Source organism: Heterodontus francisci, chromosome 9, assembly GCF_036365525.1.
Source record: "Heterodontus francisci isolate sHetFra1 chromosome 9, sHetFra1.hap1, whole genome shotgun sequence".
Taxonomy (NCBI): domain Eukaryota; kingdom Metazoa; phylum Chordata; class Chondrichthyes; order Heterodontiformes; family Heterodontidae; genus Heterodontus; species Heterodontus francisci.
In genome coordinates this window covers 100,365,848-100,389,336 of record NC_090379.1, presented here as the reverse complement: position 1 = coordinate 100,389,336, position 23,489 = coordinate 100,365,848, and the positions used below count along the sequence as shown (strand labels likewise).

General features: G+C 43.3%; 1 protein-coding gene across 6 annotated transcripts in view; it reads right to left on the bottom strand.

Annotated features, from left to right (window-relative positions):
- Positions 1-13,467: 13,467 nt before the first annotated feature.
- Positions 13,468-23,489, bottom strand: part of bub1bb (BUB1 mitotic checkpoint serine/threonine kinase Bb) — an 89,457-nt gene continuing 79,435 nt past the window's right edge. For 5 of the 6 annotated variants that reach the window (XM_068039590.1, XM_068039588.1, XM_068039589.1 and 2 more), the window contains 3 exons: positions 22,782-22,956; positions 17,809-17,915; positions 13,468-16,528 (listed from right to left, as the gene is read on the bottom strand). In XM_068039590.1, the coding sequence (XP_067895691.1) occupies positions 16,348-16,528; positions 17,809-17,915; positions 22,782-22,956 (463 nt within the window). In that variant the 3' untranslated portion in view covers positions 13,468-16,347. Of the gene's footprint in view, positions 16,529-17,808; positions 17,916-17,950; positions 18,038-22,781; positions 22,957-23,489 lie in introns of those variants that run through there. The other variant, XM_068039593.1, reaches the window with a different exon arrangement.

The following is a 23,489-nucleotide window of genomic DNA, read 5'->3' as shown; positions in this document are numbered from 1 at the left end:
CAGTCCTCATTACAGCCTTGGTCCAAACATGGACAAAAGAGCTGAATTCCAGAGGTGAGGTGAGAGTGACTGGCCTTGACATCAAGGCAGCATTTAACCAAGGGGCCCTAGTAAAATTGAAATCAATTGAAATCGGGGGAAAACTCTCCACTGGCTGGAGTCATACCTACTACAAAAGGAAGATGGCTGTGGTTGCTAAAGGCCAATCATCTTGGCCCCAGGACATCACTGCAGTCGTGCCTCAGGGAAGTGACCTAGGCCCAACCATCTTCAGCTGCTTCAATCACCTTCCCTTCATCACAGTTGGTGATGTTCACTGATGATTGCATAGTGTTCAGATCCATTTACAAGTCTTCAGCTAATGAAGCAGTGCAGGCCTGCACGCAAAAGCTGGACAACATTCAGGCTTGGGCTGATAAGAGACAAGTAACACTGAAGCCACATAAATGTTAGGCAATGACCATCACCAACAAGAGAGTCTAACCACCTCCCTTTGACATTCAATGGCGCTATCATTGTCGATTCCCCCACCATCAATATGAACCATAACTAAATCAGCCACATAAGTACTGTGGCTGCAAGACCAAGTCAGAGGTTGGGTATTCTACAGTGAGTAACTTACCTCATGACTCCCCAAAGCCTGTCTACCATCTACAAGGCGCAAATCAGAAGTGTGATGGAACACTTACCTGGATGAGTGCAGATCCAACAACATTCAAGAAGCTCTATACCATCCAGGACAAAGCAACCTGCTTGATCAGCACCCCATTCACCAACTTAACCCTTCACTCCCAGCACACCGTGACTGCAATGTATGCCACCTACCAGATGCACTGCAGAAACTCATCAAGGCTTCTTTGGCAGGACCTCTCAAACCCTTTACTACATGCAGTGGTTGTAGAAGGCAGCTTGCTACTACCTTCAAGGACAATTAGGGATGGACAATAAATGTTGGCCTGCCAATGCCCACATCCCATGAACAAATACGAAAAAAACTCTTCAACCTGCTTCAAGACTCAGATTCCCAGATCTCAACTACTCTGATCTCCTTCTCCAACAGCATTGCGAGTACACTGACCACATGGATTGCAGCAGTTTGAGAAGAAGGCCAACCAGCATCTTCAGGGTGACCAGGGACGGGCAATCAATGCCAGCCTTGCCAGAAATGCACATATCCCAAGAATAACAACTCATTTACCTCATTGGGTCTTCCCTACCTTCTTTCAATTTGCAGGCCTGGCATCACTGAATTTGATGTCTTTTCATTTTTCTCCACTCTCAGAGATGTCCTGCACAATGGGCTGTTCTTATCGATTTATTTAATATAAACCGCACAACAGCAGTTCGGCTGTAAATAGGATTCAGCCAATCCTCAAGCTCCCCTCCTCCCCCACCCCACCAAACATCACAAAGAAATAAGGCTCACTGGGCCAGCACCTAATGGCTTCCTGCAGCATGAATGACCAAAAGAAAAATCCCTTTTTGTCCTTTTTTAAATTAAACCACATCAAGGACCCCTTATAGTGCAACATACTCCACCCTTTCCCCTGTGTTAGAGACACTGCTGAACATTTGCATTTGAATGACTGCAACTGCTGTAATCTCCATTGCCCCATAGAACACATTTTATACGCTCTCAAATCTATTCTTCCAGCAGTAGTGCCGTGTGCAGTTCCGAAACTGAAGACTCTATAGAAAGGCCAGAGAGTAGGAGTGACACTGCAGCCTTTGCCTTCAAAAGACTGGCTTGATCTGAACAGATAACTGGCACCACTGCCTCTGCCCAAACAATGTTGATTTTCTAATCTCAGGATGTGGTCATCACTGGCAAGTCCAGCATTAAGTTCCATCCCTAGTTGTCCTAAGCTTGCTAGGCTACTTCAGAGGGGAATTAAGAGTCAATCATGTTGGTGTGGGACTGGAGTTACATTAATGTCCTTTAGGGAAGGAAACACTTGTAGGTTTTTACACCAGTCTGACTTTTACTGATAAATCTGGACATAAAAAAGCATTTTTTTCAAAACGTGTTCAAATTTGTAAACTGCTATGCTGGAGTCACTCTGGATTGTTTGTTCTGGAATACTAGTCCAAAAATATAACTATTTATAAAAATACACTATGCTACTGTACCCTGGAATTTGAACCTAATAGGTTTTCTGCCCACCCACACAGCCTCAAGTTTTGACTCCCTGCACATACAATTTCATAACTGCCAGACTCTTATTTCACCCAAGTTACTTCTATTCACATCATTCTCAATATGTAGTAGGTACAACTGTGGAAGGTACAGCCTGACACCCAATTCAAGCAGGAACTACTAGGCAGCAATCAGGATTAGTAATCCTGATGGTTGTTCCCTCTCTAGCCCAGTGATGCAGAGGCCAACTAAACACCTCTACTGCCGCTAGTTGCGATCTCCTAACTCAGGCTCAGTAACTCAAGTTGCTGTCGTTGGGGTTGTGGTTGGGCGGGGGGGGGGGGGGGGTGGGGTGTGGGGGCGGGGGCATTGGCGGAGGGATGGGGGCACTGCTAGTGAGGGAACTACCCCTAGCTAAGGGCCAAGTGCAGAGCTCTTAAAGTTCTCCCAGCTGATACCAAAGTTCAATAAGACGGATGTGGAAGCATTTTTCTTCTCTTTTAAAAAGCTTGCAAAACAGTTGAAGTTGCCTACTGAAAGCTGGACCTGCTATTGCAAAGCAAATTAACAGGAAAAGCCCATGAGGTTTATTCACTGTTGCCTGATGAGATGACCAAAAATGCTATCCTGGGTGCATATGAGCTAGTACCAGAGGCGTATCACCCAAAATTCCAAGCCTTCCGAAAGCAGCCTGAACAAACTTACCTCGAGTTTGAAAAAATTAAGCAAATCGCTTTTGACCAATATATACCGGCACTCATGATACAGCCCACATATGAAAACCACAGAAAGGTGATCCTTCTCGAGTTGTTCAAAATCTCACTTCCTTTTTCCATTAAAACACACATGGAGGAACAAAAGGTTCCAAGAGCCACACAGGCAGAAACCCTGGCTGATGCCACAAGCCTTTATCCCAAGGGAACCCCTTCCCTAGTCACCTCCAAAAACCCAAAAAGGATAAAAGGTGGGAGGGTGATAGGATCTGAACAGCCATGGACGTGAAGGTAAAGCTGGATACACAAGGGGGCCTTCTCAGGCCAGAAAGGACACTGCTGAGAGCAGGAGTGATGCCCAAAAGCCTGTGTGTTTCCATTGTAACAAGCAGGTCACCTTCGAACAGACAGCTGGAAGCTATGGGGAAAACCTGTAGGATTAATCAGAGTACACCAGACCAGTGCAGGTAAAGGGACCCTGATGGAAAGCACAGCAGACCAGGCTGTGGCTTTAAATGTGGCAGTAAAACCCAGTAAACATACCAGTGTGAGTGTGGGAAAATGTAACAAAATCCGAGAGTTACCAGGTTATTGTGTCCCAAGGAAAATTGACCCCATGCCACTCGCGTGAGGCAAGCAGGCCCATAGTCAAACTTAGGGATACAGGAGCCACTCAAACCTTTCGGCCAGGAAAAGGCATGACCTTTTCGACAGAGAGTGCACTGAATGCTCGAGTGTTAGTAAACGGTATCAGAGGAAGGTATATGCCCATACCTTTAGATCGGATGCACCTGGAGTGCGACCTTGTTTCAGGACCAGTAACCATGTGGATTGGCCCTAGTTTATCTGTGACAGGGTCAACCTGCTCCTCGGTAATGATCTGGTGGGGGCAAAGGTAGTAGCTTTCCCAGTGGTTTTGGAGAGACCAAAAGAGGTCAGGGAGACAGAGCAATTGCAGGAGAATGTCCCCGGCATTTTCCCTGACTGTGTGGTGACTCAGTCCATGGTCAAGCAAGCTCCATCAGAGGAGGCTGAACTGGCACTGCACACAGATGACCCTACTGTCTAATTATCCAAAACCTTCTTTGGGAAGTTAGAGGATGCAAAGGATGGGTGAAACAGGTCTTCCTTGGTTGAGGCACAGCAAGTTGACCCAGTGTTAAAAAAGTTAACACAGACTGCCCAAACTGAAGCTGAGGCAGAAGGAGTCCCAGTGTGCTACTATTTAAAGAATGAGGTGTTGATGAGGAAGTGGAGACCTCCTCACAGACCTGGGGATGAAGAGTGGACAGTGGTTCACCGGATAGCAGTGCCGTCGAGGTACCGTAAGGAAATACTAAGAATAGCCCACGAACTTCCAATGGCTGGACATGTTGGTATATGAAAAACCCAAATCCGCATAAGACAACATTTTTACTGACCACAACTCCACAAAGATGTGGTGGAGTTCTGTAAAACTTGCTACATGTGCCAGGTTGCGGGGAAGCCTCAACCTGCAATACAACCTGCACCCTTAATTCCCATATCAACTTTTGGGGAACCCTACAGCAGCGTGCTGGTGGATTGTGTGGGACCCCTGCGGAAAACTAAAGGGGGCTACCAGTATCTTCTCACCAATATGGATGTAGCTACTTAATTCCCAGAGGTCATTCCCCCTAAGAACTATCTCTGCCAAGGTAGTGGTTAAGGGGCTATCCCAATTCTTTATTCAATATGGGCTGTCTGCTGAGATCCAGTTGAATCAGGGCACAAATTTCAAATATCTTTCAAAAAGTCATGGGTAATCTGGGCATGGGCCAGCTAAAGTCCTCAGCCCACCACCCACAGTCACAAGAGCTTTTAGAACGGTACCACCAGACTCTGAAGAAAATGAATAGGGCATACTGCTTTGAGTTCCCCCATGACTGGGACAAAGGGCTGGGATTTCTCCTGTTTGCTACCAGGGACCCTCACCCAATGAGTTCACTAGCTTAAGTCCCTTTGAATTAGTTTATGGACATGAAGTGAGAGGTCCTCTTAAAGTAATCAAGGAGAGGTTTTTGGGACACAGGGTTGAGCCTTCCATGTTAGACTACATCTCCATATTCCAGCAACGGCTCACGAGAGCTTGTGCAGTGGCTCAGGAGCACCTGAAAACCTCCCAGACAGCTATGAAAAGGCAGGTGCGTAAACATGCTAAGGCCAGAACATTTTGGTCTGGAGACCAGGTGTTAGTACTCCCAAGATGGGGTGAACCCTTGAAAGCCCAGAACGGTGGCCCCTATAGAGTCGTAAAGAGAATTGGCAGGGTGAACTATTTAATTGACACCCCAAACCATAGAAAGAAAACAAAGTCTGTGCCACATTAATATGTTAAAGCAGCATCACAGCTGGGAAGGGGACAAAGAAGGCATTCAGGAGGGAGGAGGACAAAAAGGACAGTGAGGACAAGTTACAGGGAGGCTTGGAGGATTCCCAAATTGAACTCCCTACTGTCCGTTTAGCCAACACAAAAATGTTAGGAAAACTAGACACTGTACTCTACTATTTAAATGCAGAACGCTGAGAAATCTGCAGGGACAAACCAGGGTGCACAACCCTAACCCTACACGATGTGGATGTGGGAACATAGCAGCGAGTAGGTCATGCATCCCATCAAGGCTGCTCTGCCATTCAATACAATCATGGCTAATCATCCACTTTAATGCCTTTTTCCCACACTATCTCCATATCCCTTTATGTCATTTGTATTTCGAAATCTGTCAATCTCTGCTTTAAACATACTCAATGACTGAGCTTCAGCAGCCCTCTGGGGTAGAGAATGCCAAAGATTCACCACCCTCTGAGTAAAGAAATTTCTCCAAATCTCGGTCCTAAGTGGCCTCCCCCTTATTTTGAAATTGTGTCCCCTGGTTCTAGACTCCCCAACCAGGGGAAACATCCTACCTGCATCTACCCTGTCTATCCCTTTAAGTATTTTATAGCTTTCAATGAGATCACCTCTCATTCTTCGAAACTCTAGAGAATACAGGTCCAGTTTCCCCAATTTCTCTTCATAAGAAAGTCACGCCATCCCAAGAACAAGTCTGTTGAACTTTTGTTGCACTCCCTCTATGGCAAAAATATCCTTCCTAAGGTAAGGGGACCAAAACTGCACACAGTACTCCAGGTTGGTCTAACCAAGGTTCTGTACAATTGAAGCAAGACTTCACTACTCCTGTACTCGAATCCTCTTGCAATAAAGGCTAACATACCATTAACCTTCCTAATTGCCTGCTGCACCTGCATGTTAGCTTTCAGTGACTTATTGACGAGGGCACCCAGGTCCCTTTATACATCTACACTTTCTAATCTCTTACCATTTAAGAAATACTCTGCACATCTATTCCTCCTACCAAAGTGGATAACCTCACATTTGTTCTACATTATGTTCCATCTGCTACATTCTTGTCCACTCACTAAGTCTGTCCAAATCCCCTTGAAGCCGCTTTGCATCTTCCTCACAACACGCATTCCCACCTAGTTTTGTGTCATCCACCAACTTGGAAATACTACATTTGGTCCCCACATCCAAATCATTGATATATATATTGTGAACAGCTGGGGCCCCAAGTACAGATCCTTGCGGTACCCCACTAGTCATAGCCTGTCAACATGAGAATGCCCCGTTTATTCCTACTGTCTGTTTTCTGCCGTTAACCAATCCTCAATCTATGCTAGTATATTACCTCCTATCCCATGTGCTTTAATTTTGCTAACCAACCTCATGTGGGGGACATTATCAAAAGCCTTCTGAAAATGCAAGTATACTATGTCAAGCGACTCCCCTTTATCAATTCTGTTAGTAACATCCTCAAAAAATTCCAATACGTTCGTCAAACATGATTTCCCATTCATAAATCCATGTTGACTATGCCCAATCAGATCATTATTATCCAAGTGTCCATTTATCACATCCTTTAGAATAGATTCTAACATTTCCCTACTACTGATGTAAGGCTAACAGGTCTGTAGTTCCCTGTTTTCTCTCTCCCTCCCTTCTTAAATAATGGGGTGACATTTCCTACCTTTCAATCTGCAGGGACTGTTCCAGAATCTATAGAATTTTGGAAGATGATCACCAATGCATCCACTATCTCATAGCTACCTCTTTCAACATTCTGGAATGTAGAATACCAGGTCCTGGGGACTTATTAACCTTCAGCCCCATTAATTTCTCCAATACAACCTTCTTACTAATACTAATTTGCTTCAACTCTTCATTCTCCCTAGTCCCTTGGATCTCTAATTCTGTGAGATTTCTTGTATCTTCCTCAGTGAAGACAGTCACAAAGTAATCATTTAACTTCTCTGCCATTTCTCTATTCCCCATTATAAATTCTCCTGACTGCCTGTAATGGACCCAAATTTATCTTAGCCTAACGCTTCCTTTTTACATACCTATAGAAGCTTTTACAGTCTGTTTTTATGTTTTTTGGCTAGTTTACATTCATATTCTATTCTCCCTTTCTTCATCAGTTTCTTGGTCCTCCTTTGCTGTATTCTAAAATCCTCCCAATCTTCAGGGTTACTACTATTTCTGGCAACTTTATAGGCCTTTTCTTTTAATCTTATATAATCCTTACCACGGTTGACTGCCTTTTCCTTTTGGATTTTTGTGCCTTGAAGGAATGTATTGTTGCTGTAAACTATGTAATAATTCTTCAAGACTATCCATTGCCTATGTACTGTCATACCTTTTAATGTATTTTCCCAATCCACCTCAGCCAATTTCCCCCTCATATTTAACACCCTGGCTTCAAATTGAACTACCTCACTTTCAAACATAATGTAAAATTCTAGCATATTATAGTCACTCATGCCTGAAGGTTCTTTACAACAAGACTATTAATTAGCCCTTTCTCATTACATAATACTAGATCTAAAATAGCCTGTTCTCTAGTCGGTTCCTCAACATACTGCTCTAGAAAACAATCCCTAACATACTGCAGAAAATCGTCCTCCACAGCATTAGTGCTGATTAGGTTTACCCAGTCTATATGCAGATTGATGTCACCCATGATTACTGTATTACCCATGCTACATGCTTCTCTAATCTCCTGATTAATACCATGCCCCACATTACCATTACTGTTTTGTGGCCTATAAACAACCCCTACCAATGTTTGCTGCCCCTTGCTGTTTCTTAGCTCCACCCAAACAGATTGCATATTTTGTTCTTTCGATCTGAGATCCTCCCTTAATAATGTACTGATCCCATCCCTAATTATCAGCACAACACCATTTCCTCTTTGCCTGTCCTTCCTAAATGTCAAATATCCTTGAATATTCAATTCCCAGTTTTGGTCACCCTGTAGCTACCTTTCCATAATGGCAATTAGATCATACTCATTTTTTTTGTGGGATGTGGGCGTCGCTAACTAGGCCAGCATTTATTACCCATCCCTAATTGCCCTTGACATTAGTGGCTTGCTAGGCCATTTCAGAGGGCATTTTAAAAGTCAACCACATTGCTGTGGGTCTGGAGTCACATGTAGGCCAGACCAGGTATGGAGTGTGTGTGTGGGGGGGGGGGGGGGGGTGGTGTTGTAACCACCTAGACTAACTAGAAGCCCTCTTACAAAGATTACAGTCAGCTGACCTAGTAGTAAAACTTGCAAAAAAGAATTTGCTAAAGCTGAAGTAACTTACTGAGGGCTTGTTGTCAGTCAGGGGCGAGTGCTGCCCAGAGCAGTAAAAGTACAGGCACTGATTGGTTGTGGGGATGGGAAAATCAAACAGGAAATAATGCAATTTTGGGGGATGTGTGGGTTTTACCGCAAGTTTGTCTCAAACTTCAGCACTATAGCCACCCCACTGACAGACTTACTGTAGAAAACAGCAAAGGTAGTGTGGTAGAGAGGTTCCAAACAGCTTTCAAGAGGCTAAAAGCCATCTTAACAAATGAACCAGTGCTCGCATCTCCAAATTTTAATAAACCATTTAAAGTGGCAGTTGATGCTAGTGACCTAGGGGTAGCTGCTTTCATGCTCCAAGATGATAAGTCAGGCATTGAGAGACCCATTGGGTACTTCTGCAAAAAATTAAACTGACACTAAAAGAGATACTCCACTGTGGAAAAGGAAATGCTGGGAATGTTGTTAGCTCTCCAGCACTTTGAGGTCTATGTGCAATGGATACAGGGAGACTATAGTCTATACTGACCATGATCCTTTAACCTTTGCAGAGAAATTCAAAAATCAAAATGCAAGGCTATTTCAATGGAGCTTGCTTTTGCAACCCTACCACTTAAAAATTACCCACATTGCTGGAAAAAACAATGTGATTGCTGACAAGTTGTCCAGAGCCTAACTCGACACAGAATCATCCCAGATGAAAATTAAATCAAGCATAGCTATGGCAGTGTGAGATTGAGAAGTGAGTGTTTGAGGATGAATGGGTGTGTACAGTTTCCTTTTTTTTTTTAAAACCTAAAACCTTATAATGAAATGCTCCTGTTGTCACATTTCATTCCGTGTGGTGTGGAGATGTCATGAACACATGTTATGCCAAATGATTTTTTTAAATTCATAGGTTGGAAACCTGAACTAAACTTTAAAAAGGCAGGAGACAAAGAACTTGAATTAAACTTTTCAAAAGAAAGCAGCTAAAATGGCCACCACAATTTGAATCTAAATACCTCACATACCAAGGTATCGAGGTCGAGCCTGGTTAATCTCTCACCATTACAACAGCTTGCGAATTTTGAATGAGCTACCACCTTACCTGCATTAACAAGACATTCAAAGTCATCTTGGAACATTACACTGGTGGAGACAAACCTCAAAGGGTAAACACAAACAATGAATATACACTGAAACAATGAGACCTGTGAGATTGTAATTTAGACATGATCTAATTAAATTGTAAAAGAGAGAATACACTGGACAATCATGTGACAGTCTCTCCACCTCTGTGAAAACTTGCAGTTTCTTCTTTCCACAACAGACAAGCACCCGAATTTGACCAATGCAGGACCCAAGTGGGGGTCTGTCTCATTCTCTGTCTCTAGGCAACCCTGTAAGTTTTGAACCCTGCCTGCTAGCTGCAAAACATCCACACCTGTCATTGCTGCAGAGACCCCTGGAAGAAAACCATCTGCATCGCTGTCCCCAAGAAAATCCTGAACCAGGTGGCCACTTCTACCAGCCAGAAACTTCAGGACCATGCGTTCATCTGGAAGACAACTGAATTATCAGACTCCATGGACAGTATATTCTTTTATTTGTTCTGGACACTAATCCAACCAATCTACATTCTTCTTCACTCTGTAACCTTTTAGTATGTGTGTGCTTCTTGTGTTTGTTTTGTGCGTGCAAGTTGGAACATACTTTATTATTTTACTTAGATCGGGTTTTGGTTTTAAGTACAATAAACTAACCTCTTTCTTGTTTAAACTCAATAAAACCTGTCTGATTGGTTCCTTTATGATTGCAGCACATAAAAGGGTTAAACACTCACTGAATTGGTAAGTATACCCACCGTTTAAAAGAAATAAACCCTGTTGCGGTCAAACAGGAGGGACAAGAGGGGAGCCTTTCATTTTTTTTTAATTCATTCCTGGGATGTGGGCGTTGCTGGCCAGGTCAGCATTTATTGCCCAGCCCTAATTGCCCTTGAGAAGATGGTGGTGAGCTGCCTTCTTGAACCGCTCCAGGTGGGGTCGGTATGCCTACAGTGCTGGGTTTGGAAGGTGCTGTCTAACGAGGCTTGGTGCGTTGCCGCAGTGCATCTTGTAGATGTACACACTGCTGCCACTGTGCGTCAGTAGTGGAGGGAGTGAATGTTTGTGCATAGGGTGCCAATCAAACAGGCTGCTTTGTCCTGGATGGTGTCGAGCTTCTTGAGTATTGTTGGAGCTGCACCCATCCAGGCAAGTGGAGAGTATTCCATCACACTCCTGACTTGTGCCTTGTAGATGACGGACAGGCTTTGGGGAGTCAGGAAGTGAATTACTCACCACAGGTTTCCCAGCCTCTGACCTGCTCTTGTAGCCACGGTATTTATATGGCTACTCCAGTTCAGTTTCTGGTTAATGGTAACCCCCAGGATGTTGATAGTGGGGGATTCAGCGATCGTAATGCCATTGAATGTTAAAGGGAGATGGTTAGATTCTCTCTTGTTGGAGATGGTCATTGCCTGGCACTTGTGTGGCGCGAATGTTACTTGCCACTTATCAGCCCAAGCTTGGATATTGCTGCATTTCTACACGGACTGCTTCAGTATCTGAGGAGTCACGAATGGTACTGAACAATGTGCCATCATCAGCGAACATCTCCACCTCTGGTTCCAGCATTTCTTGTTTTTATTCCATCTCTGACCTTATGATTGAAGGAAGGTCATTGATGAAGCAGCTGAAGATAATTGGCCCTAGGACACTACCCTGAGGAACTCCTGTAGTGATATCCTGAAGCTGAGATGATTGACCTCCAACAACCACAACCATCTTCCTTTGCACTAGATATGACTCCAACCAGCAGAGTTTTCCCCCTGATTCCCATTGACTCCAGTTTTGCTCAGACTCTGTGATGCCTTGATGTCAAGGGCAGTCACTCTCACATCACCTCTTGAGTTCAGCTCTTTTGTCCATGTTTGGACCAAGGCTGTAATGAGGTCATGACCTGAGTTATTGCTGAGCAAGCGCCACTTGATAGCACCATCAATGACCCCTCCCATCACTTTACTGCTGATTGAGCGTAGACTGATGGGGCAGTAATTAGGGGGATTGGACTTGTCCTGGTTTTTGTGTCCAGGACGTACCTGGGCAACTTTCCACATTGCCAGGTGGATGCCAGTGTTGTAGCTGTATAGGGACAGCTTGGCTAGGGGCGTGGCTAGTTCCAGAGCACAGGTCTTCGGTACTATTGCCAGAGCCCACAGCCTTTGCAGTATCCAGTACCTTCAGTCATTTCTTGATATCACGTGGAGTGAGTTGAATTGGCTGAAGACTGGCATTTGTGATGCTGGGGAGTTCAGGAGGAGGAGAGATGGATCAGCAACTTGGCACTTTTGGCTGAAGATTGTTGCAAATGCTTCAACCTAATTTTTGCATTGATGTGCTGTGTTCCCCCATCATTGAGGATGGGGATATTTGTGGAGCCACCGCCTCCAGTTAATTGTTTAACTGTCCACTACCATTCACAACTAGATGTGGCAGAACTGTAGAGCTCAGATCTGATGCATTGGTTATGGGATCACAAGTAGTCCTGGGCTGTAGCTTCACCACATCAACACCTCATTTTGAGGCATGTCTGTTGCTGCTTCTGGCATGCCCTCCTGCACTCTTCATTGATCCCCCAACTTAATGGTGATGAAAGAGTGGAAGGTATGCCGGGCGATAACGTTACAGATTGTGGCTGAGTAGAATTCTGCGGTTGCCCTACTGTGCCTCAAGGATGCCCAGTTTTGCATTGCTAGGTCTGTTCGAAATATATCCCATTTAGCACGGTGATAGTGCCACACAACAGGATGGAAGGTATCCTCAGTGTGAAGACAGGACTTCGTCTCCACAAGGACTGTGCAGTAATCATTCTTCCCAATCTGTGACAGACAGATTGGTGAGGACTTTGCAGGGTCGACAGGGCTGGGTTTGCTGTTGTTGTTTCCGGTGCCTAGGTTAATGCCAGATGATCTCATTCCTTATTGACTTCATAGCAGTTAGATATAACTGAATGGCTTGTTAAGCCATTTCAGGGTCAACCATATTGCGGTGGGTCTGGAGTCACATGTAGACCAGACCAGGTAAGGATAGCAGATTTCCTTCCCAAAAGATCATTAGTGAACCAGCTAGGTTTTTACAACAATTGAGAATGGTTTCATGGCCATTATTAGACTAGCTTTTTAATTCCAGATTTTTGCTAGTTAAATTCAAATTCTACATTCAGGCATGGTGGGATTTGAAGCCATGCCCCCAGAACAATACCTTGGGCCTCTGTTACAATCAGGGGAGGTGGTGCCAGAGTGGTAATGTCACTGGACCAAAGTGAATATTTGTTGCCCATCTGAAAGGAGTTAATGAATTGCTTTTCAAAAAAGGTGCAATTTGTTCTAAATCCATTCCAGAAAAATGGTCAAGAAATTAAGATATATCAACAACTTTACAAGTGCATAATAAACGACAGCTCAGGGAGATCATTCCAGTTTGATCAAAATGTAAAAAACCAAGCAGCCTAGGAGCATCTCTGGAGGTCCTCTTAATCAGATTTTATAACTGAAAGGTCACCAAATTCTTTGGAGTTCTTTGTTTCCAATTAGTAGGCTGCAGTGTCCCTGTAGCATAAAAGATCAATACTGCAGTGATCCTTGCAGTCAACAGAATCCATAGGGAGAACTTGTACCATTCTCCAGCAATTCAACAGTCACAGGTGGTCAATCTATATAGTCAACAGCACAATTCATTTCAATTCAACTCTATTGAGGTTGCTATAAGTTGTGTTAAACTTGCACAGAACCTTGGTTAGGCCTCTATTCCCATCTCCATCACCTGTGTTTGTACCTGCCTCCACTCATATGCTGTTGAAACCCTCATCCAGGCCTTTGTTACCTGACTATTCCAATACTCACTTGGCTGGCCTACCATCTTTCACCCTTCATAAACTTTAACTTGTCAAAAGCTCAGCGACCCATACCCTAATGAAATTAAGTCCCATTCATCCACCACCCCTCTTCGTGCATACCTCTATGTGGTTTCTGGAATCACAATACCCTAATTTTAAAATTGTTATCCTGATTTTTAAATCCCTCCATATCTCTAATCACCAGTTCAACCACCCTCCGACATCTGCACTCCTCTAATTCAGATCTCTTACGCACCCCCAATTTTAATCACTCTGCTAGTGGTGGTCATGCCTTCAGCTGTCTGGGCCCTAGACTCTGGAATTGCTGCTAAGCATCTCCCTTCTCCTTAAACCCTACTTCTGCTCCTCCTTATGTGGCACTATATAAATGCAAGTAGTTGCTAGCCAACCCTTGGAGTACAGTTCTGATCTACATATTACAAAAAAAAAGGCACTGGAGAAAATACAAGAAAGATTTACAATGGCAATGTTAGAACTGAGAAGTCATTACCAGAAGGAAAGATTAACCAGGCTAGGATTCTTTTCTACAGAAAAAGATAGGAGGTGTGCAACATTTATGAAGGAGTTTATTGGTTACAAAGCCCATAATTGGACTCTTAATAGGGGCCATAAATCTACAATAGTCACTCATAAACTTAAAGAATTCTGGAGAAACTTCTTTACTCAGAGTGGGGAGAATGTGGAACTTGCTACATGGAGTAGTTGAGGCAAGGGGAAGTTGGATAAGTACATAGGGCATAAAGGAATAGAAGGATATCAGACAGAGTTAGATGAAGTAAGTGGAGCAAAATGACCTGTTTCTCTGCTATTGTAATTTACTTGGTAATCACTTAGTTTTTGTTGCTTATTTTAGATTAATTGGGTCACTTGTTCATATTAGTGACACCTTTAAAAAGGGAACCTCTGATGATCCTTGTTAAGTGACTCTAGGGGAAACTTAGTATCACCCTTATTACTCCAGTAAGTGTTGAAAATGTGGAACTTGCTATTATATGGAGTGGCTCAGTAAACAGGGGCAGGGCAAGGCAAAAAGAATGAAAAAAGGTTGGATTGCACGTAAAAGGAAACTAAAAGTCAAATTTTAAATTTTTATATAAAAGTAATTTTGGAACAATTTACCATCTGAAGGAATTAGACTCCATTGCATAAACTATGGTCCATAGCAGTCATTAACGAGCATCACTTTGTACTGTTAATTACCACACAACCTGCTACAGCATGTTTAATGGGCAATTATTGTGCAAATCCAGTCAAAAATAACAGGGGTATTAAGGCTGAGATTTCATTTATGGGTGTAAATTGACTCGCAAGCACTGGAGAATCATAACTCACAGCATATTTCTTAATCCCCTGAATTTGTTAGATGATTTGCACATCAAGAATGTTGTGCATTAGCAGCATGGCACTGTAGTTCCAGCAAGATCTGGTCTGCGAGGCTGTCAAAAAAAAAAACTTAGGAAGTTGTAAGAGCATAGTTATGCAATACATATGTTAGATCATTGTATTCAAGATTTCAAGACACAAGAAAAGATGGAGTATGGTTCAGCAGTTAGTATCTCCGTATTTGAGTGAGCTACTGAACCAGAGGCCCGGATGGGCCACATGTTTGACCCCTAGTTTGCAACAAGTTAGCGGATATAAAAGATGTACTATAATATATATATATATATTTCCCAAAAAAAAGTAGGCAACTTGGATACAATCTCTGACAGAAACCACACCTGCCAAATGGAAACATATCATATGGAACACCATTTGAACATTTACTGGACATTGAACATTGCTCTAGCCATACAGCCAAAAGGACCATAGGCATCTCTCCCCATTAGACACAGTTGGTGATGTATAACTTGAGGGTCATCACTCCTCAAGCGTGGGGCAAGGCGAGGAGGCAGGCCTCCATGAACTACCACAGCCCGTATGGGGATTGAACCCACGCTGTTGACATTTTTCTGCATTTCACACTAACCATCCAGCCAACTGAGTTAACCAACACCCCAGGACATTGAACATAATTGGTTTAAAAAAAGGACCACAGAGTAGTGGCTGAAAACATGGCTGCACATCTGCATTCGGAGACACAGTTGCCTAGAGAGAGACAATGGAAGTGCTCCCTGATTCAATTAGCCATAATGGGTTTTGTCAATAGCGACGATCAAAAGACATTGAGTCATTGTCTGTGTCAGAGCTGGTCACATGACTAACCTGCTCACCAACCTGGGAACTGACTGAATTGTGCATCACAGAAAAGTTGAGACACAGACTACAATTTTGAAGACCAAAGAGAAGTAAGGTCTTTTCTCTCTCATGCAAAGTTCCAAGGACCCATGGAAGTAACTTAAGCCTCAAGACAACAAAGAACAGTACAGCACAGGAACAGGCCATTCGGTCCTCCAAGCCTGCGCCAAAAAGACAGAAGCCTTCTGGTACCAGTGAAACAGGTTTGAAAGCGTGCACTGGACCCCAACGAGAACTGCAAAGACTTAACTGTAAAACTAAAAAAAGTAACCGAATTCCATCTACTACTTCAAACCTTTCCCCTTTAATTCTTTCTCCTCTTCGGTATCTGCGTGTGTTCATCATGTATGCATGCTAGTGTGGTTGCGTCACATATTTTTATTAGTTTTAACAGTTAGAATTTTAAGGTCAATAAACAAAATTTTAAAAATCGGATAAAACCTGTCTGATTCCTTTACAATTACAGTGAGCAAGGACTCACCGAGGTGAAGCTAAAAACACAAAAGTTAAACCCTGTTACGGCCAAACCAGGAAAAGGGCAAGAGGGAAGCCAGAGACCTCTTCCTCACCTGGTCGTAGCAGCAAGAAAGAAAATATATACATGACAACTTTATTCAGTAACAGAAAAATAGGATCCTGAAAGTTTTTAAAAATCCTACATTCACTAATCATAAGGCATCAGGTTCAATATGAAAGCATCATTATACAGAGTTTCATAATCTGGTTCAATAGCTTCTGTCACTGTCTGTCGCAGATCACTCAGTGTAGAAACAGAGGGTGCACCTCCTGCATTCAGAATCTTTTCAAAGAAACTGCTCCATAACTCCATGTACAGCAATTCCATTCTGCAAGAATACAAAAGACTCCATTTATATAGCACCTTTCAGAGTTTCAGGAAATCCTAAAGTACTTTTCAGCCAGTGAGGTATTTTAGAAGTGTAGTTACTGTTGTAATGTAGGGAAATTTGGGAGTCAATGAATCACCAGATAAATCGGTTTCAGTGATAGTTGAGAGATACCAGGACACCAAGAGGAATTCCCTTACTCTTGAAATATTGCTGTGGGACTTGCATCCAACCAAAGGGCAGACAGGGCTTCAGGTTAGCATTCTATCTGAAAGACAGCATTTCAGACAATGCAGTACTCCCTTCCATTTTGCACTGGAATGCCAGACTGGATTAGGGTTTGAATCCACAACCTCCTGACTCAGAGGTGAGAGCACTACTCACCGAGTCAAGGACAACACATTGCATTAAAACATTGTTAGGAGCAGAGCATGATCTTAAATGCAAATTACATCCACGTGCCAAACTAAAATGGAGTAACTGAAAAACAGGCATAAGTTGAATTCAGTTAAAGCACCAGGGAGGAATGCCACAGGATAAAGTTTCAATTCCCCAGTACATGGAGTTCCTGGTCTCTTGTGCTATATGGGTGGCAAAGGTAGGTATGGCACTCCTGCATTGGCCAAGTAGTCACCAAGCTTCTTGTACACCCAGTTCAAGAACAGTTGCATTGACATATCTGGGATCAGGCCACATACTCTAATCTCTCTGGTCACTTGAACCAGTATGGCAGAAGTGAAATAGGAAGTTCTGGTGATGTGGGGGTGGAAAAGAGGGCATACAAAAAAAAACAACCTGAAAAGGGGAGAAAAGTTCAGAGGCTCATGCTTAGCACAGGTCATTTGGTGGGCAAGGGGAATGAGTGGCATATTCATGTAGCGATGGATTTTACTCACATTTTTTGGAGAGCTGTGGAACAGCAACTAAACACTTCCACAAAAGCAGGAGATGAGTGGAGCCTCATCTTCTAGCATCTGGCTCAAAAGATGCATTGCTAGACAGGAAAGCCAGTTCACTCCCAGTGGTGAATGGGTAAATGGCATGATTCTCAACAACAGAAAATCAAGAAAGATATGGGTGGGTGGTGCAATGTGCTGGGAGCAAGATGTCCATTCCATTTTAAACAAGAGCTGCTCAAGCAATTTACAGATCACTGCATTATCAATGGTGCAGACACAACTCATTTAGGAACACAAAACGAGGTTCATTGATTTTATATTTTAGAAAATGCAGCACCAACATTGCACAATACGAAATAAAAGGAACGCCGTTAAAAATACCTGTAGGATGTGGGATTGAGTATCCACAGTGAACCCTCCTTGCAGACGTCTATATGCCCTCCAAACAGCAGGAAATGCACAGTGTTTGCAATCCCAAGGAGATCAACCTATAACAGCCAGTGATGAGGGTTAAAGTTAGAGCTTGCACCCCAACTTGTTAGCTGTAAACAGTGGCTTGGCTTGTGCACAAACTGCATGATTTCTACTTTAAATCTTCCTCACAAGGAAGCTGCAAAAGGTAAGGTTTTTAGTAAATACATTTTCCTGGTTAATAAAGATGTTAATCTTAATTCACCAAACCCATTTCTTACTGATACATTCTTAGTCTTGTGTTGTTGTTTCACTCAGGTAGCTTATCCAAGAGACTAGTTCTTCACTTGAACTGGGACAGCTAGCATCAACAAGTTATTCAAATTATAGAGGGCTTAACAGCCAAGTCTCATTCAGTTCAAAAACATGTACATTCACTTTCTAGTTGGAGTCATGGAATACAAACAGGAATGGGAATAATGTCTGCTTTTACTGCATTCCCTAACCGTATTGTCCAGTAGAAATTGCCGACTGGTCACAGGCCTGGCTACAGAAACACTATTTTAGCCATATGTACTAATCTCAATAGAAAATGGGACAAATGTAACTCATGACCTTGCCTCTTACAATAGTGAGCACACTTAAATAGGACATACTGCGGTCTTGAAAGGCGCTAGATAAATACAAGTCTTTCGTCCTATCTCTGTAATCTCCTCCAACATTAGAATTTTCTCCAGAATTCTGCAATCTTCTGACCACCTGTACCTTTCCCACCTCACCATTTGCAGCTTTGCCATCTGCTTCCTAGGCCCATACTCTGGAAGTTCCTGCTTCAGACCCTCTTCCTGTCCCTCTTTAAAACCTTCTTTAAAATCCATCCCTTTGACCAAACCTCTCAGCTTGTAATCTCTCCTTGGTTCAGTTTGAGTTTCTTCCTTACTTATGCAATAGTGATAGGGATTCTTTAGTTAGGGAAACAGGTGTTTCTGCGTCTGCAGATGTGAATCCAGGATAGTATGTTGCCTCATTGGTACCAGTGTCAAGGATATCACGGAGTGGCTACAGAGCACTGAGGGGGGAGGGTGAACAGCCAGTGGTCATGATTCATGTCAGTACCAACAACATAGATTTAAAAAAAGGGATGAGGTCCTTCAGGCAGAATTTAGGGAGCTAGGAAAGAAAATAGCAAACAGGACCTCAGGTAGTAAGCTCTGGTGCCATGCATTAGTGAATATAGAAATAGAAGGATAGAGCAGATGAATGCGTGGCTGGAGAAATGCTGCATGAGGAAGGGCTTTAGATTCCTGGGACATTGTGACTGATTCTGGGAGGAGATGGGACCTGTACAGGTCAAACAGGTTGCACCTGTAAAACATGGGGACTAATGTCCTTGTGGGGCAGTTTGCTAATGTTATTGGGGAGGGTTTAAACTAACTTAGCAGGGGTGTAGAAACCAGGAGGTAATATTCGAGAGGAAAACCAAGGTGCACCAAGAGAATTGGGAAAGGCAGATGGAATTGGAGTAGGAAATAGAATGTTGTTCCCTTGTTCAAGAAAGGGAATAGGGAGAACCCTGGGAATTATAGACCAGTCAATCTTACGTCGGTAGTGGGCAAATTATTGGAGAGGATTCTGAGAGACAGGATTTATGATTATTTGGAAAAGCATGGTTTGATTAGAGACAGTCAGCATGGCTTTGAGAGGGGCAGGTCATGCCTCACAAGCCTTATTGAATTCTTTGAAGATGTGACAAAACACATTGATGAAGGAAGAGCAGTGGATGTGGTGTACATGGATTTTAGCAAGGTGTTTGATAAGGTTCCCCATGGTAGGCTTATTCAGAAAGTAAGGAGGCATAGGATTCAGGGAAAGTTGGCTGTCTGGATACAAAATTGGCTGGCCCAAAGAAGTCAGAGGGTGCTAGTAGATGGTAAGTATTCAGCATGGAGCTCGGTGACCAGTGGTGTTCCACAAGGATCTGTTCTGGGACCTCTGTTCTTTGTGATTTTTATAAATGACTTGGATGAGGAAGTGGAAGGCTGGGTTAGCAAGTTTGCTGATGACACAAAGGTTGCTGGAGTTGTGGATAGTGTGGAAGGCTGTTGTAGGTTGCAACGGGACATTGACAGGATGCAGAGCTGGGCTGAGAAGTGGCAGATGGAGTTCAACCTGGAAAAGTGTGAAGTGATTCATTTTGGAAGGTTGAATTTTAATGCGGAATACAGGCTTAAAGACAGGATTCTTGGTAGTGTGGAGAAACAGAGGGATCCTGGGGTCCATGTCCATAGATCGCTTAAAGTTGCCACCCAAGTTGATAGGGTTGTTAAGAAGGCGTATGGTGTGTTGGCTTTCATTAACAGGGGGATTGAGTTTAAGAGCTGAGAGGTTATGCTGCAGCTCTACAAGGCCCTGGTTCGACCACACTTGGAATATTGTGTTCAGTTCTGGTCGCCTCATTATAGGAAGGATGTGGAAGCTTTATAGAGAGGGTGCAGAGGAGACTTACCAGGATGCTGCCTGGACTGGAGGGCATGTCCTACGAAGAAAGATTGAGGGAGCTAGGGCTTTTCTCATTGGAGCGAAGAAGGATGAGAGGTGACTTGATAGAGGGGTACAAGATGATGAGAGGCATAGATAGAGTGGATAGCCAGAAACTTTCTCCCAGGGCGGAAAGGGCCATCACCAGGGGGCATAAATTTAAGGTGATTGGAGGAAGGTTTCGGGGAGATGTCAGAGGTCGGTTCTTTACACAGAGTGGTGGGTGCGTGGAATGTGCTGCCAGCAGTGGTAGTAGAAGCAGATACATTAGGGGCATTTAAGCGACTCTTGGATAGGTACATGGATGATAGTAGAATGAAGGGTAGGTAGTTAGTTTGATCTTAGAGTAGGTTAAAGGTTCAGCACAACATTGTGGGCTGAAGGGCCTGTACAGTGCTGTACTGTTCTATGTTCTATGTAAAATACTCAGACTCACAATCCAGGTAAATATATTTCTTAAATATTCAGCAACATTCAGTAACCAAGGAAGTAAAGCAGCTACAATGATAAAAAAAAGCACTTTAACCTTTCTATGCATTTGTTGCTAATTAAGACAAATCAGTGTAATGTTCATATGACAGTGTGCGAATAGAAGTGTTGAAATCCCCTGCCCAATGGTGGTCTCTAGCGCTTGTGTTTTATTTACTAATTAGAAATGCAATTAGCTATATTTGAAGTCTCAATGTGCAGTGGCTAATACTGGTCTAGCACAGGACCACAGAAGTCATCATCTCACTGTTCCATTTTTGGTTCGAGTCCATGGTGAACAAGCTTAGAGTCACAGAGAGATACAGCACTGAAACAGGCCCTTTGGCCCACCAAGTCGATACCGACCATCAACCACCCATTTATACTAATTCTACTTCAATCCCATATCCCCATCTACATCCCCACCTTCCTTCAATTCTCCTACCACCTACCTACACTAGGGGCAATTTTTACAATGGCCAATTTACCTATCAGCCTGCAAGTCTTTGACTGTGAGGAAACCAGAGCACCTGGCGGAAATCCACGCGGTCACAGGGAGAGCTTGCAAACTCTGCACAGGTAGTACCCAGAACCGAACCCAGGTCGTTGGAGCTGTGAGGCTGCGGTGCTAACCACTGTGCCACAGTTAACTTTAATTAAGTGCCAACTGTATTTTAAACCAACTTACAATTAAATGGTCAATAAACATTTAAGGGTCAAGAAGAGTTCCATGCATTTCAACAATAAAGGCTGCAAGCCTTAGACTCATTCCCAAGATGGTCACTTAGACAGTTTATCCTCAAAATGCATATTTAAGTCACACTTGGATAAGAAATAGCTGTTCTTCCCCCCCCCACCCGTGCTGTACATCATTGCTGGATAATTAATTCAGCCAGATCAAACAGCAAGACGCAATAAGCTACTTGTGTTAAACCCTTGAAGCATAATCAAGGTTAAGCAATGTAAAAATTTAAATTCCACTCCTGTAAAGATATGACTCAACCACTTGTGTATCAGAATATACTATGCTCACACTTTGAACTGTGTTGGTCAGTGAAACATACACTGGGAACTGTTCACATCAGAATTTTTTTTTTAAACAATTCATTTATCATGTGATGTGGATGTTGCTGGCAAGGCCAGCATTTAATTGCCCATCCCTAAATGGACCTCAAGGTGGTTGTGATGGTGAGTTGCCACCTTGAACCACCACAGTCCACATGGTGAAGGTACTCCCACAGTGCAGTTCGGAAAATGTAGTTTCTGTTGTAGCATAGAAAACACTGCAGCCAATGAGTGTACAGCAAGGTCTCAAATAGCAATGCAATAAATCAGTATTTTCTCCTTTCCAAGTGACCATTCTAAACCATTGCTACTGCAATTGTTTTATGGGTTAATGCTCCATTGGGGTGATATTTATCTGTGCAGACCAAAACGACCCTGGTTCAATCTCCCCATTAGTTGACTGCAGTGGTGGGAAGCATGCATGCCTCTGGTGAGAAGGGGAAATGCAGAAAAAGGGAGAAAAGTAGCCCATAATCTCTACTAGAAGTTATATTTCAAGGCAGGGACAGCCTGGTCTTCCAAGGTTGAATAACCAGATGCTCGTTGTAGCTGTAATTAGTCAGCTTGCCTAGAGAAATGGAGGAGCTGCTAGTGAAGTGTAGCTATAAACCAATGTGTCATAATCAGATGTAAAGATTGGGGTGTTGGGAAGAAAAAAAAAAAAAAGAGAAATTGAGAATTGTTTAGAGGAGAGCAGTGAGTAAGGGCCAACTCCCCATCAGGATAAACATGCACTGTAAAATCTACAGAGCGTGGTGAAGAGTACCATTGCTGCATGCAGGTCAGCTCCAGTCAATGTTAATTTGCAGTGGCACAACAGGAATAGTTTTGTATTAGTGTGGATTTAGGTTAGTTTCCTATTGCCTGCTTACCTGGTAGGCACTACTGCACTCCAACAGGAGCTCCTTATTGGGTAGTGAATGCATTACAAGAAAATCTGTAAACTTGGCAACAATGGACTGCAGCGTCAGGTCCAAGCTGTGAGTGAAGTCCATGAGCTTCACTAAACTGTCACTGTTGGGGTACATGGAGACACGATCATAAAACCTAGGGAGGAAGGAAGAATAGTCAGGTTAAACAGACCAGTCTTTTAGGAAAAAACTCAACTGTGTTCATTTAGAAAAAGGGAGGTGGCAGGAAATTTTGGTCATTATATTCAGGCTTGTTGCTCTTAAACCATTCTGGTTTACAACAAACCCACAACTTTTTTATTTTTTATAATTCATTCATGGGATTGGGGTGTCGCTGGCTAGGTCAGCATCCCCAATTGCCCTTGAAAAAGGTGGTGGTAAGCTGCCTTCTTGAACTGCTGCAGTCCACGTGAGGTAGGTACACCCACAGCGCTGTTAGGTAAGAGAGTTCCAGGATTTTGTCCCAGCGACAATGAAGGAACGACAATATAGTTCCAAGTCAGGATGGTGTGTGACTTGGAAGGGAGCTTGCAGGTGGTGGTGTTCCCATGCATTTGCTGCTCTTGTCCTTCTAGGTGGTAGAGGTTGCGGGTTTGGAAGGTGCTGTCCAAGGAGCCCCAGTGCGTTGCTGCAGTGCATCTTGCAAATGGTACACACTGCTGCCACTAT